At 35.0% G+C, this 16,039-nt stretch overlaps 1 protein-coding gene across 1 annotated transcript in view; it reads right to left on the bottom strand.

The window, feature by feature from the left end:
- Positions 1-16,039, bottom strand: part of LOC138705009 (matrix metalloproteinase-14-like) — a 102,645-nt gene that overhangs the window by 13,645 nt on the left and 72,961 nt on the right. Inside the window, exons 6-8 of the mRNA XM_069833545.1 lie at positions 14,253-14,355; positions 11,105-11,380; positions 474-655 (exon numbers count right to left, since the gene is read on the bottom strand). Coding sequence (XP_069689646.1) covers positions 474-655; positions 11,105-11,380; positions 14,253-14,355 — 561 coding nt within the window. The remainder of the gene's footprint in view (positions 1-473; positions 656-11,104; positions 11,381-14,252; positions 14,356-16,039) is intronic.

The raw sequence follows: 16,039 nt of genomic DNA, 5'->3' as shown, positions 1-16,039 counted from the left end.
ATTTAATTTTCGTATTTCTTTTCTTTCTTATTATTATTATTTTATTACATTCCATTTTGTTATATTTTTCCTTACGTTTTCCATATTAACAATTTGTACTAAAGGAGTTGCTTTTACTATATATTTCTATTTATGGTATTATTTTCATGTTGTTTAGTGTCGATTTTGTTATGCTATTATTAATATTATTATTATTATTATTATTATTATTATTATTATTACTTTGTAATATGTTAGTATTCTGTTCTTTAACTTTTTGTTAAATTTTCACTGCTTGTATACTTTGTGACTCGGTAAAGTGTACTTAACTCTGCCAGTATAAACAAATAAATTGTTATTAGTTATTATTATTAAAGGTACTGTCATGTATTTCAGAAAAAGTCTGCTAATTCATATATTTCATAGTTTATGGGGGGTGGTGGGTATTCAAACTGCTCTTAAATTCTGATATCGTTCTCGACGAAATAACTTACAAGCCCAGTAACGGAGTTGAAGCGGTAGTATCGTCCTTGTCTGAAGAAATACACAGAAGTTCCTATGCGTAACACATCATCCAGACCTCCAGGGATGCCGTCCCATTTCAGTATTAGTTTTGGATACTTTTCAGTGCGAACTTGAGGAGACTGTTTAGAATCATATTTCCAATAAAGATCTCCTGTAACAAGCATCATCACATAATAAATAACGAAGAAACATATCGATCGTCTAGTTCAAAAGTGCGACAACTAAAAAAAAAAAAAAACAAGTTTTGAGATATCTTCAGTTGAAAGTTTCAAATAAATCACTTAGAAAGGAACAGAGTTCTGGTTCATAACCACGACAATTAGAAATGAGTCAGTATTCAGGATGAGTTTATCACAGTCTTCCAGTTCATTATTAATACATTTCGTAATGTACTAATAATGAATTAGTAAAGTCCATAGTTATAATTATTTCTAAAGTAGTTTATTTAGTTTTTTTCTTTTTGGTTGTAAATATAATTTATCTCAATACTGAATCGGAAAGAGCTCCGAAAGTGGCTTTCAGTAGTATAAATAACTAAAAAATGGAATTTTTGAGTTATCGTACTTTTGAACTGGACGATCGCTATGTACGTTGATAAGACATAGCCTACGTTATCCGAATCTTTTAGTGGTGTGAACATGCTTGACTCATCAGTCCCTATCGAGACCATGTGTCTGAGTTGTATACACTTCAAATACCTGCATAAGATGAACAAAGTATAGGACTTGTAAGCTAAACAAAGAGACGTCTGACATGGAATCTATGAGTGTGATTCATTAAGCCTAATGAGGAATCATTTGCTTAGTATCATAAATTCGAAGCGGAGAATACCGACTAAAGGGACTGTGAGTAATCTTCTGGATCTTATTAACGTTACAGGTTAGATTAGTTAACTCAACTCATTTGAATATTACAGATGTAGGGTGATATGTCTGCTGGGGCTGATCATCTTACATCTGATTTAATTCACATAGTCTAGATATAATCTACTTATTTATTTTCTTGCAGATTACCACTGATAAATGAAAGAATTCTGAGGAGATAGAAGAAACAAAAGTGCTTTTGAAAATCTTACCCTCAGATTTGACCCAGGTCTCTCCTATGGAGAATGATTACACTTCTTTTTCTCAACGATAATAGTGGCGATATTGAAATAAGTGAAAAAATGAAGTTATGATGAAAAAATTATTCCAAGAAAATATTATGTAACTCTATCTTGTTCAACATACCCCACTTTGACTTTCTCGGATCGAAGCCTGGATAATCTCACATACGTAGCTCTTCTATGAACTGTGCGCTGTTACGAGTAAGCACCGGTCTTCCAATTCTAGCCACTATTCATTAAAACGGGAAAGGCAAACTGGGTCCCCAAGCACAAAGAATGGGGTAAATTGGGTCCCGGGTCCAGCAATAAGTAAATTGAATGCCAGCTTACAACCGCAACAAAATAGTATATTGCGATACAAGTATGGTAAGTGCATTATATCAGTTTGAAAAAAAAAAGAAAAAAAGAAAAAAAAGGAGCGAAGCCGACTTTTTTCAGTTTCTGAGATTCTGTTACGCACTTAACCCATGTGTATTGCATACTATTTTTTGGACGATCGTCATTTAAATAAATTTGTTTTTAATTCTGAATATTGCATTGATTTGTTTGATAAGTCAAAATTTCTCCTATAAAAAAATTTGAACGTCGTTGCCAAGGGAGTACGTAGCTTATTTTGTTTCAGTGTATACAGCCAGTGTTGTTTCTGGTAATGAAATTTGTATTACTGTAATCAATATATGAGTTTAATGAAGAGTTTTGTAATCATTCAACGATTATGGCAAAAGAATAATTGGTTGAGGATTTAGTAGATAGAGAGATTGAAGAAGCATCAGAGAATTGGTTGTGCTAAGTTAATATCGGAAAAATCTAAAAGAAGTTATGAAAATGTGTATTTTTCTAAATAAAGGCTCCGTTTGTTTCTACTTACCGCACTAGTTTCATTAATCTTAAGTGGGATAAGAAATTCATTATCATACTCGTTTTTCTTAGCCCATTTGTTTTCAGGAATGAATAATAGCATCAAGTACACTATATTTCAAAATGTATTGAAACTAAGTCTAACATAGTATTACAACATAATAATTGCATCAATTTTAACTGGGTTTGGTTTTTAAAGCTTACTCTTCAATAACTGAAGGCAAACTTTCAGAATCACTAATTTTAAAACTTACAAATTAAATTTGTAGTGAAAACAAACTTTTACTTATAGTAAGATTGTGGTTGTCATTGATTGATAGCGTCACAATACATTATTTCAACTGCTGCCTATATAGTTAGCTTCAATTTTCTGCTTCTCTGAGAAAAAAGATAAAAACTTAAAATTGTTTAGTCCGTACAGTGACACAAAGATTAATTAAAATACCAATGAACAATGACAACTACACTGAAGAACTAAACACAATAAAGTATATAGCAGACGACAACGGATATAACCCTAACATGATAGACACACTAATATAAAAGGCAAAACAAAAACAGAACAAACCAACACAAATACCGCGTGAGAATAAATACATAACATTAACGTATCACAATACCAATAGTTACAAAATCGCAACTTCATTCAGAAAACTAAAATACAAGATAGCATACAAAACAAATAACACAACACAGAAATATTTAAATAATCACATTAAACATTCAAATAAATGTAATTCAACTGGCGTTTACAAACTAAAATCCAATAGCTGCCCACATTTTTATATAGGACAGAGAGGAAGATCCTTTCAAGCAAGATATAATGAACACATTAAAGCCAAACCCTGCATCACATCAAATTACACAAAACATATTATCAACAATAATCACGACTACAATAATATAGAAACAGATATGGAAATTCTACACATCACACCAAAAAGTCCACAGTTAACATGTTAGAACAATACGAAATATACAAACATACAATAACACACCCACAACATATACGGTACTTAATACACAATTACAGTTCAATTCTCACACATTATTCGATATCATGATACATAGCACACAAACAACCACCCCCACGATAAGAGCAACACACCCCCACCCCTACAACTGACGAATGCAAATAGCAGAATTCAAGATCAACAGGAACAACATTAGTTCGTAGGACACTGTAGATGACGCAGCACCGGCGTCGAAACGGGCCGTCTGTCTAAGGTACATAACCTATTTTAAATTTTAACACTTTTAACGTATCGACTAAACAATTTTAAGTTTTTAAACAAAGTGTTAACGTGAACTAGAATCAATGAAAAAAAGATAGATTTTTAAACGTAAAATAATTTTTGTTTCTTTTCTTTTTCTTTTTTTTTTCGACGGATGTAGATAAAATATTGTACAATACATGTGTGATAACGCCCTATTAATATACTTGTTGGGATCTTATGTTTTATGTAAATGTTGTTTATAAATGTCAATATTCTTGATTTGAATTCATTGAAGCATAATATTTATATAGTTCTGAACAGATTTTGTCTTCACTGGCGCTGATCTGATGTTATTTATTTACTAATTGTTTTATAATGCTTTTGTGCAAAAATAACGTATGAAACACGTTTATAATGTTACACAGTTATTGCACTCGTCAAAATTAGGAAACTCGCTTCGCTTGTTCCATACAAATTGACTTGTGCCATAACGCATAACATAATGAACTTGTTTTATAATATACGATTCACCTCGGCCAGCCTATTAGCATTACCAAGAGAACACTGCCTGGAGGTTATTTGGATAATCTTCCGCAAATTATTTCTAGCATACTGCTTTAACAATTGGAACATGGGAACTTAATATTTTGTCATCTGCGTTATTTTTTAAATTGAGATCCACCCTTATTTTATGACAGTAAAAATTATAAACGGACTGTTTCGATGAATTGAAATGTAGAACATTCTTTTGTCATCAGAGTAATTTTTTCTCTAAGAAACTGTTACTTTTCATTTATACCTACTCTTAGTCCGTTTTCCCATACTCCTAGTTAAAATATACATTTCTGATTGAAAATCTTTCAAAGCGTCAATGAAATTAAACATTGATGGGTGTGCGTTATAAAAACATGACTTGAGGCAGGAATGGAAAGATTCACAGTTATACTGTCCTATTAGCTGAAAGCACCCGGCGTTGCCCGGGTTGTTCTTTTTGCTTCTTTTTTAATTAAACTGGTTGTTAGACTTTTCGGAAATCTCAGAAACTCAACTATAGACAACCAAAGCGAATTGTTTTTACTAAGATTTCCTCGTCCATAAATATGAATCTTTACATAGCGTATGAATTAATGAACTTCTTGGCCAAATTCCTGCCAGGTTTAACACAATTTAAAACAGCTGTAGATCAGGCACCCGAAAGAAAACATCTCATCATATGCCTTACGTTCAACTGGTTTTTTCAATTTATATATATTTATTCGTCTTTGTTTATTTATTTATTATGGTGTAGTTAAGGCAATTGTTCCTTTTCTTCCACGTCACCAGAAATACAAATTAAATAATAGAAACATAAACCTATAAATAAGGTAAAACTAAACGAAAATATATGCAGACTACAGTCACACAAACTTTAAATGAGTTAGCATTGTCTTGAAGCTCAGAAAAACTAAACCACACCCCTCGGTCCCTATGCTCCCAATTAGAATTGTCTCAATGTTCTACAGATCTTACATTATTTTTATCTCTGCCGGTCAGTGACTGTAAAATTTCATGTGGCTTATCTTAGTTGTGAGAGTCAGCGTATTAAAAATCATTACAACCTTCCTACCGTCTCCTTTCCTCACCACTGTAAATGTGACGTTGCACAGAGGCAGAGACAAAATAATTATAAGATTTGTACATTGATCTGAACCTCTGCATCTTCTTTCGTTTTGCCAGTTAATATTGTCACTTCTATTAGGTTTTGCATGAGCTTTTTTTACACCGATTCTTGTTCCATGGCATAATTTTGGTGGGTCAATATTTCGCAATAGTACAATAATTGGTGATTCAATATTAAGTACGGTATTAAATTAAATTATGTGGTAGCACTCCTTGTGGTTCCAAAGAATTCAAGAATTCAGTTATAGAACATAGAACATAGCCTGTTGCTATCTACAATTGCATCGAGAAATTCATAATATGGTCCTGGACTGTGTAAAGACACTTACTGCATGAATTGTCTACATTTTAGTCTTCATGATGTACCAACACTGTTATTTAATTTTGTGTTATAATTTCCATGGCCTCGTGAATGTCGATGTTGAATACAACAGAAAATGATAAAGAACAATTTACTATAGAAGATTGAATTTTAATATTATAGGCCTACATGAATGTTTGATCTATTTATTTCTATTTTTTATTTTTTAATTAATTTAACGTCCATTTGCACAATCTTAATGTAGGCTATGTTCTTCTCCTGGTTCTGAAAGTTAAATGTGCAAACTTTGGCAGATATCTGTCAAAGCGTGTAGATTTGTATAGCGAACATACATACATACATACATACATACATACATAAATACATACATACATACATACATACATACATACAGACCAATTATTTAGTCCTGACAGCTCAGCGACGCGAAAGAGGGTAAGTAATAAGAGTAGTGAGAGAGCTTCGGAGTAGAGATAAGGGTGAGCGGTCGGTAAAGGAATGCAGTACAGCTTAATTGTACTGGAAACATACCGCTCTACTCCACTTATGACATCCTATCGCTCTGAAGACAAGCAACTGACTAACCCAACCACCCCTTGGCGTAATTAAATGGACTCGCCTGACCAAGGCGCAAATTGCCGGCGAATGTCAGGACTAAACAATCGTACTGTACATACATACAGACATACCCACAGACACACAAACAAAATTATGAAGGAATTAAGATATTTTTCAGTGCAGAATATAGCAGAGACTATGTTAAACTTCTCGGTTCGAAGTGAACTACACACCATCTGCTTTAATTTCAGTAGTAAAATAACCTTTTTGTTTCAAACTTCACTTCCTCCAATGGAGAATGCAGTTTGATTCTATGGTCAACCAATCAGAGGCTCTCATTTTTGGCCTTGTTTTTTTTGTTGCTTCTAAAGAGTATCAATTGTGTATATTGTGATATAATGTACACTGTGTCCCGTAGAATCACTACCATAAAGAAATATAAATATCTCGTCACTCAATGAATTTAGAAATATGTTTCTCATCTTGTCTTATGTAGAAGCTCTCCAAGTTTGGTAACAATGAAAATTATGACTCTAGTGCGGACGCGCGGGTTTTGACAACACATATAGTTAAAATGACAGAATTCACGGTACAACAGAAAGTGAAATGTTTTTATTGGTTAGCCGAATTGAAGTTCCCAGTTGCAGTGCCAAGACGATTTAGACAGGAAAATGGTGCAAATGCTCCAGAGCGTCATACCATTGTGAAATGGTGTAATCAGCTGTTGCAAACAGGCTCTGTGTTAAGGAAGAAGGGAAGAGGCAAAAAGCAGTGTTCGCAGCTAAAGTTGAAGATGTTAGGCAAGCATTTCAACGCAGCCCAAGGAAATCAATTCGACGGGCCAGTTCAGAGCTGAGTATTCCGAAGTCGACCGTTCACAACATTGCCCATAAAAGATTGCGACTTAGAGCATACAAAGTCCAACTTGTGCAAAAGCTGCAGCGAAATGATAAACCCAGACGGACCGAGTTCGCTAATGTAGTGTTATCCCACATTGGTGATGACTAGACTTCGTTGAATTGCCACACGCAGCATGCAATCAGGTTGCCAATGTACGGTAGTATAGAGGAGGTGAGCGACCGCCCGGTCTCGTAGTATAAGCAGTTCATGTTAAGAGTTGAGACCGGTCCAAATAGATAGAGCAGCTACAGCTAATGTATACCTATGTAAGCACTTGTTTTTGCATTACTGTGGTTGGAATAGTCAAAGCTTAACATTTGTTCAGTGCAGACAAGAATTCAATCAAACATACTACAATGAGAGTGTTGCTGTTCCAAATAATTGCCCCTGGAATACCCTTACCCCCGCAGCCAATCTCGACCCGTTGGAGAACGTGGTTGGATGCAATTAATTATTATGCAGAACATTACGGCAAAATAATGGAGGTAATTGATGCATTGGATAGCACAGACAGTTCCGCTGTTGCAGCTGTAAAATCATTGCCTTCTGAACAGCTATTGGAAGATATTCTGTTCATTGATTCTAATTTTAAAATCGTGTCCAAAAGCATCATCCTGTTAGAATTAGCTAAACTACAACTCTCAGACGCCCTTAATATAATGGGTAAGTATCACAAACCGTTATCCAAAATAATAATTCACTAATTTCAGACAAAGTGAAATGTAAGTTGAGAAACATTATTGCTAAATATTCTGCCTATTCACAACTTCGTATTATAAATGATGTACTATCAGGTCACGACAAGAAATCTGAAGTTGGTGTGCTAAAAATTAGTGACTTTCCGTTCTTCAAATATGTACGTATTTCGTCGTGTGATGTTCAACGTACATTTTCCCAAAATAAAAACTGTTTAATTGACCATCGGAAGAGGTTAGTTTGCAGTCGCTCAAAATGTACGTAACTCTTAACTGCAATGCACATATTCAAGGCTGATGTGAGTATCTTACATTAAATTTTAAGAGTTAATATATCTCACTATAAAATAATTGTGTATTTACATGTTTAGACATTTCCTACTTCAATGATCATTCACCATATTTCTTGAATGCAGGATACAGGTTTTATTGTAACCGCAGTATACTGCTCTGTGTTTACATTAGAGGCATACTCTATCCTTTGCACGTCCCTTTCTCATACAGTCTAGACCTCGAGCCCAGTAAACCTTGCGATTCTCGTGGCAATTCCACGAAGTCTAGTGATGACAATGGATTCCTCAACCATGTTGCGATCTCAGACGAAGCAACCTTTCACATGTGTGGTAAAGTACACCGCCATAACTGTAGAATATGGGGAGAAGAAAACCCACGTGTCGTAATGAAATATGAACGTGATAGCCCGAAAGTTAACGTGTGGTGTGCTTTGACTTGTGATACTGTGATCGGACCTTTCTTCTTTGCTGAAAGCACAGTGACAGGGACAAAATACCTAGATATGCTGGAGAACTATACAGTCTCGCAAATACCGGGTGAGTGCTTCTTCCAGCAATATGGAACCCCTCCACATTACGCCAATCAAGTTCGAGACTACCTGAACACACAATTTCCAAACAAGTGGATCGGAAGATCACATTCCATTGAATGGCCTCCAAGGTCACCAGATTTCACCCCCTTAGATTTCTTTCTTCGGGGTTATGTAAAAAGCATTGTTTATCGAACTCCGGTACAGGACTTGGCTGACCTCCGAAGGCGGATAATAGATGCTTGTGCTTCCGTCACATCTGTAATGCTGTGGAACACATGGAGGGAGATATAATACCGGCTTGATATTATCCGGGCCACCAGAGGCGCATATGTGAAGATCTATTGAACCTTGGTGAGTTTTTGTAACATAAAATCTAAGTCCGGTTATTCTGTCACTATTAGTTTAGGAGATATTCAGGTTTCTTTTTGGTAGTGATTCTACGGGACACACTGTATAATGCATAATTAGGCCATTGAAGACTACCTGCGCGTTAGGGGAAGAAGAAATTGGATTGGAAAGCTTCCCTCCCTCACTATGCTTCCACTTGCAGTCAGTTAGCTCACTTACCCCCACCATAAAGTTCTTACTGTAAATTACGGCGCACTCATTCATTAGGTTTCACGAGATAACGAATGGCCTATACTGCAATGATGATATTATACTGTAGTGTTGTTCAACTCTTACATTGTATTTAATTGTTACTTCCAATGGTGGGAAATTTGTATTGCAATAAGATAGAAAGAAAGAATGTATGACTTACATATTTATAAAGAGAAATTAGTAGTGTCAAGGATTTGATAATATTGTGGAAATGGAATGGGCCCTTCTTCCATTCAGGCATTCAATTCCAAGATGCTGTATTGGATGTCTTCCTTACAAAGTGCTTTAAATATAATTTTTCTAGAGTACGGTAGTTAAAATTTATTTAAAAAATGTATTAATATGTTGAAGTGCAATGCATTTTGATAATATTTTTGTCATAAAATTGATAAAGAATTGATTTTGAGGGAAGATCTGATTTTTTATAATAAATTACTACATCTTTTCCTCCTATTTAATACACGTACCTCTTGGCACGTAGGCCTACCACACGAAAATATTGGAATCAAACTGCACTTTATCCTCTTTGCTTAGAATCAAAATGCACTTTATTCACAACTTGGTGGCAAAGTGAACTTTCTCTAAAAAAATCGCTTAACATTTTTCAGTACATCAAAGAAATCAGAGTTTTTCCACTTTAAGTACACTTTTGAAGCTTACACTTTACACTGGATGTATTTGTTTCTTCCAATAACTTTCAGACAAGATAGAATTAGTTTTAGCCTATACGTCTTTCTTGAAAAATTAGATTTTTGGATAAAGTGTGAATCTAGGCGAATCATATGTATTGCTTGAATATCTTCTATAATGATCATTTTTCGAATTGATTTAATGGCAATATTTGGTTTTATTAGAGCTACATTACAATCTTATTCCCTTGTCGATCCCATCTAATGATGTTATAAGCAAGAAAATTAAATTATGGTGCTGTTTAAGCCAGGATACCACTATTAGAAAAACGTCTATTTGTTTATTTTTTTGTAAAATGTTATAGTTCTGTTAGCTTAGGTATTATACTGTGCGCTTTCTATTGTAACATTGTTAAATGGGGAGTTATTGTCAATATGCGGCCTTCATTTGTCAAATATGTGTTTGAGTAGTTTACGTATGTTGTTCTAATTGAACTCTTTTTTGGATACATTTTCAATAAATGCTTATAGATCTACTATTACTAGTTTACATTTTGGTCGGTACATTAATAAGTATTGTGGAATCTCTTGGTGTTTTAGCTATTTTTTGTATATATATTTTTTTTTTCACGTTTGATACTGTTGTTGCCATTGATCTTGAGATATGAGAAGGGTGTTGGTAGTGAACTTGAAGATGTCGTAGTAGGGCTTGTGTTAGAAGTGAGAAGGAATTGTTTCCTAGATTCCTGGAACCAGAAAGGTTTGATAATATGTATAAGGTTATTTCTTTAAAGTTGGCAAATCAACGTTGTATGGAGTTCCGATGTTGAAATAGGAAGCGTTTGGGGCTTCGGAACCTGTGACTTATTAATTAGGCAGTCCCCTGAGGATGAGATCTGCCAGGACTGAAACAGGATAGCCAACCCACTAGCATCGGTTTCACGAATGCCACTCTGACCATCTGGCGGTAAATGCATATATAGGACGCACAATGGACCAAAGCAAGCCTAAACGCAAAGATCCCGGGTCCAGCCTTCAAAAAGCCAAACCAAGGGCAATTCTCTGAATCGTCTGATTTATCCACCACAAATTCTAGACCGTCTAGATGGCTGACCAATGCTCTAACGTTTGGGCCGCAGACGCAGCTGAGAATTGCTCTTAGTTCCTAATCGCTTTTGTACTTCAATCAACATTATATCAATACCCAGTACTGACATTCATTTCAAGTTACCTTTGAAAAAAAAGAACCTGGTGCTATCAAAATGCATGGCAGCATCCACGTTGTCTGGAATTCCTTTCCACTCCTCAGAAATAAGTTTGGGGTAGTCAGGCAGCAATGTTGTGTAATTGTAGGCCCATGTCTTATTACCCTTGAAGAAATACACATTTCCTGAAGGATGTCTGAATGCTGCATCCACGTTGCCTGGTAGACCGGGCCAGTGATGAGATATAAGTCTTGGGTATCCACTCAACGGTCCGTCTGCTGCCAGCTTCCAATAATATTCTTCTAGAATGCAAATTATAGGTATGTTATGTTTTATGTAGAATAAATAATAATGTATTAGCATTTTTCCGCTGTTTAAGCCACATGATTACTTCTGCAGTCTTTTAACTAAGAGCAGTGTCATTATTAATTTTAGTGCGCTACTTACCAGATAGGCTTAGATGGATAGCTCGTCGAGGCAGATGATATGATATGTCTAAATGTGGTAGGGCCGTATTCATAGACATTCTTAGCGCCGCCGGCTTCCGGTGGATGGTCAGCGAACTAACGTTTTCGTATTCATAAACCAGTGTTAGCGATATGATATGATGTGAATCCCGTATAAGTACCAGTGGATAGCCGGGGCTAGTTTAGCACGCTCGTAGCGCGGGCTAGCGAAATGTCTATGAATAGCACCCTAAGAGTTATAGGATTGGATAGGAAGTGAACTGTGGCCCTTTTTTAATTCGTGGTGCCTCAGCGTTTATCTGGAGAAACTTGGAAAACCACAAATAATCAGGACAACCGAGCGACGAACTTCCCGAATTTAAGGCAGGCATGCTAACCACTTCACCACCGAGCTCGGTAGTATTATTTTTGTGTTTTGTTTCAGCATTGTTCTCTATAGTGATGACGTGAATATGTTAGGAGAAAATCCACAAACGATTAGGGAAAACACGGGAATTTTAGTTGAAGCAAGGAAAGAGGTAGGTTTGGAAGTAAATCCCGAAAAGACAATATATATGATTATGTCTCGTGGCGGGAATATTGTACGAAATGGAAATATAAAAATTGGAAATTTATCTTTTGAAGAGGTGGAAAAATTCAAATACCTGGGAGCAACAGTAACAAATATAAATTATATTCGGGAGGAAATTAAACACAGAATAAATATGGGAAATGCCTGTTATTATTCTGTTAAGAAGCTTTTATCATCCAGTCTGCTGTCAAAAAATCTGAAAGTTAGAATTTATAAAACAGTTATATAACCGGTTGTTCTGTATGGTTGTGAAACTTGGACTCTCACTTTGAGAGAGGAACGTAGGTTAAGGGTGTTTGAGAATAAGATGCTTAGAAAAATATTTGGGGCTAAGAGGGATGAAGTTACAGGAGAATGGAGAAAGTTACACAACACAGAACTGCACGCATTGTATTCCTCACCTGACATAATTAGGAACATTAAATCGAGACGTTTGAGATGGGCAGGGCATGTAGCACGTATGGGCGAATCCAGAAATGCATATAGATTGTTAGTTGGGAGACCGGAGGGAAAAAAACCTTTGGGGAGACCGAGACGTAGAAGGGAGGATAATATTAAAATGAATTTGAGGGAGATGGATTATGATAGAGACTGGATTAATCTTGGTCAGGATAGGGACCAATAGCGGGCTTATGTGAGGGCGACAATGAACCTTCGGGTTCCTTAAAAGCCAGTAATTAAGTAAGTATTGTTCTCTATAGTTGCTTTAGATTTGTTTGAATTTAGGGTAAGGGATAAGCCTCTATTAATGTCACTGTATTGGTATTTTCTGCGCTTTTAGATATCTAGTCCTATTCTGTCTTTATGCAAGTACTCAGAACTTTTGCACCAACGCTACTCTTTTCAGGTTCTCTCCCTCTAAATACATATCTTCCTCCACTCTCTTTCGACTATCAGAGTAGGCACAATATACAGACCCCCGGTTCATACACACAGCAGTTTCGCAGACTTGGAACCAAAGTTTGTGAGCGAGGAGTATTGTAGATAGGCTTTGGTTATAGTTATTTTAAGTTACTTATACCTAAATACTTCTTTTGCGAAGAAAGTCACGTTGAAAATGCTTATCGCTTTCGCTCTTATTTGAAAGAGGTGAGCCACACGCAAAAAACAATTCATCTGCACATGCGCTATGTCTCCCACTAGCAGGACCGACGGGTTATCACCTCACCACTCCTTAAAAAAACACGTGTTAATGGTTCGGGCCTGCCTACAGTACAACAAATTTCAGCTTGGATTCCAGATCATACTGTGACTCCGATTGACGATTATGATTCTGCATCAAATCTTGGGTATGGTGGGGGAATCAATGGATAATATACTTTAAGATAGGAGTCCGCCATAATCATTTTTATGTGGCACACATCGTATAGTCTACATATAATGGCTCGTGAATGCCACTAGATCATCGCGTACTCAATTGTAGCCTTTCTAGGCCCCATTAGGCCCCACATTCGAGGAATAAAACTAGGGATGGGGAATTAACTTGGGGATCCCGTTGACATAGGTTTATAAAGTATTCAAGAAGTCTGTCACTGAACGATATAAATTCAGGAAAATGTTTCTAGTATTTGTTGGCCTAGATCACATTTAAATTAATATGCTAGTCATTATCTTTTCCTGTCGCCCTACGAACAAGGGTTTTGAATTCTTTCGGACGGATGTGCATTCTCAGAAAAGGACTACTTGATACTGTAGACTAGCAGTGCCTGGAACGTTTTAATTTATTGTCCATAGTTGAAGTCTATGGAAACTAATCAACCATAGTGTTGTTAAGAATTTAATTTTATCCTGCAAAGTTCGTAGTAATCACAGTAGGAACACTTAATGAACTCAACTGACAACATAGCAACACTTTCACAATGTAGTCAGTCAGTGTGGTATACAAGAGAAATGAATTCGCTATATAAACTATTTTATTTAAGGTTTGGTTATCATTGTTATCAATAATATCACTTTATGGGATCGTTCTAAAAGTTGCTCGGTGTTGTCAAATAGTGAATCAAAACCTAATCTCAAGGCAAGCCACAATCATACCAATTAATTGTATAAATGTGTAATATACTCTCGGAAACCTGATTTTAATGATAAGGGAATTTTATGTTTTTAATGTATAACACAATTATTGATTTTACTTACCTTTCAACACATACATAACTCCTGGAGAATGCTGAAAGATGGCATCAATTGTAGAATCTGTACATATATTAGGAGACTTGACTTTTTTCTTTCCATACAAACTCTGTAAATGATACAATAGATCAAAGGAATGCATTTTAGAAAATGTAACTGTTATATATAATGACGGATGTAATATAATATTCTTGTGTGACTAGCAGAATAGCACATTTATATTCATACATTTGTGAACCTTAAGCATGTTTTGTAATATCGACTTATATAAAGTTTGCTAGGAAATTGCAACGGCCTGTGGAAGCTAAACGTGCTCAAATTGTTGATACAGAATGAACTCCATTGCTATAATTCCATTAATTAGTATGCCTGAATCTTTGTGTGCATTTTCAAAAAGTTATTTGTTATACCAAAAATATGAACATGACAATACACTCTATCTTCAGTTTCATTGCTGGCGTTAAGTCATTGCTTGTTGTGCTCTGAATTAGTTATTATAATATAAGTTATTAGTTTAAAAATGTATGCACTTAGTAGTTATTTTGCTTATGTGTCTAAGGAAAAGAAACACCATAGCAATGGAGTGGACCACCCCCGGCAATGGCGGGAAATGTAAGAGGAAAGAAGCTTCTCTACTTAAGAAAGAAACTGGACACCAGTGAGGAAGAGAAACTCAAAATAAAAAAAATTGTACTTTAGTATTTTTACAGCAACTAGTCTGACTACTGGACGTTTAATAAAAAAGTATTTTTTAAAATAAATATTTGTAATGAAACTCTAGAGCACTGTTCCTCAACCTATGGTACGAATACCATTGGTAGTAAGCCTGTGAACCACTGCTTGGTTGTACAGAAACGAAGTATAAAATAAGAGGTTGAATTAGGACTAACATAAAATACAGTAAAAAAAAATACTTTTTTTTTTAGTCTCCACAAGGAATGTAATTTAGGAATTATGCATGAATATCTGCTATACTTTTTAAAACATTTCATGTAACTAAATGAAAACAATTAGATTTTACGTAGTTATTTTAAATATTGTATTTTAAAAATTCTGTGTAATAATACTTCATAATAATACTACATTGAAGCATAATTGAACATTTAACAGAAATATTACAATAATGGAAAGAAAGCAGATGTTTAATCTGCTAATGAAAAAATCTTGTTTGCCGCAGTTAGTAACAGTTAATAAGGTTGCTGTCTTTGACAGCTTCTCTTGAAACTGTCTTATTTTATTGATAAAATTGTGATATTCATATCGTCGTTGTTCCTGCAATAAATCCTATGTGCAAAATATGAAAATTTTCAGTAGAAAGAAAAAACACATTTATTCTTCTATGGCATTAGTGCATAGGATATTGTGAATTCTTACATTTTCGAAAGAAAGAAATAGAATTACATATAGGAGATTTTTTATTTGCTGTATCACTATTTAAATTATTTAATAAAAAAATCTGAAAATCGATAAATAGCTCACATAGGAGTTATTGCCGGAACAACGACGATATGTATTTCTTGAATTGAAAATAGAATGGTTTACGACTGGATCCTTAAAAAGAGCTAAAGGGAGATATGAGTGTAAATAGAGGAAGTAATTCTTCTCACTCAGATACAATACTTCTAGTGAAACAACAAAAAACATCTTTTTAGCATAATGTAGTAAGAAGCCCCGTATAGAGCGACTGAAATAAAATTTTTATTATTTATCATACAGGTTAACCTCTGCTGGAGAAGAAAACGTACTTATTTCCCAGTATGTGAGTTATTATGAAATGTTGTAAAATCATTTCG

The sequence above is a fragment of the Periplaneta americana genome, chromosome 8 (assembly GCF_040183065.1).
Source record: "Periplaneta americana isolate PAMFEO1 chromosome 8, P.americana_PAMFEO1_priV1, whole genome shotgun sequence".
In the NCBI taxonomy this organism is placed as follows: domain Eukaryota; kingdom Metazoa; phylum Arthropoda; class Insecta; order Blattodea; family Blattidae; genus Periplaneta; species Periplaneta americana.
The sequence above is the reverse complement of the archived record's forward strand: the minus strand, read 5'-3'. Positions and strand labels throughout refer to the sequence as shown.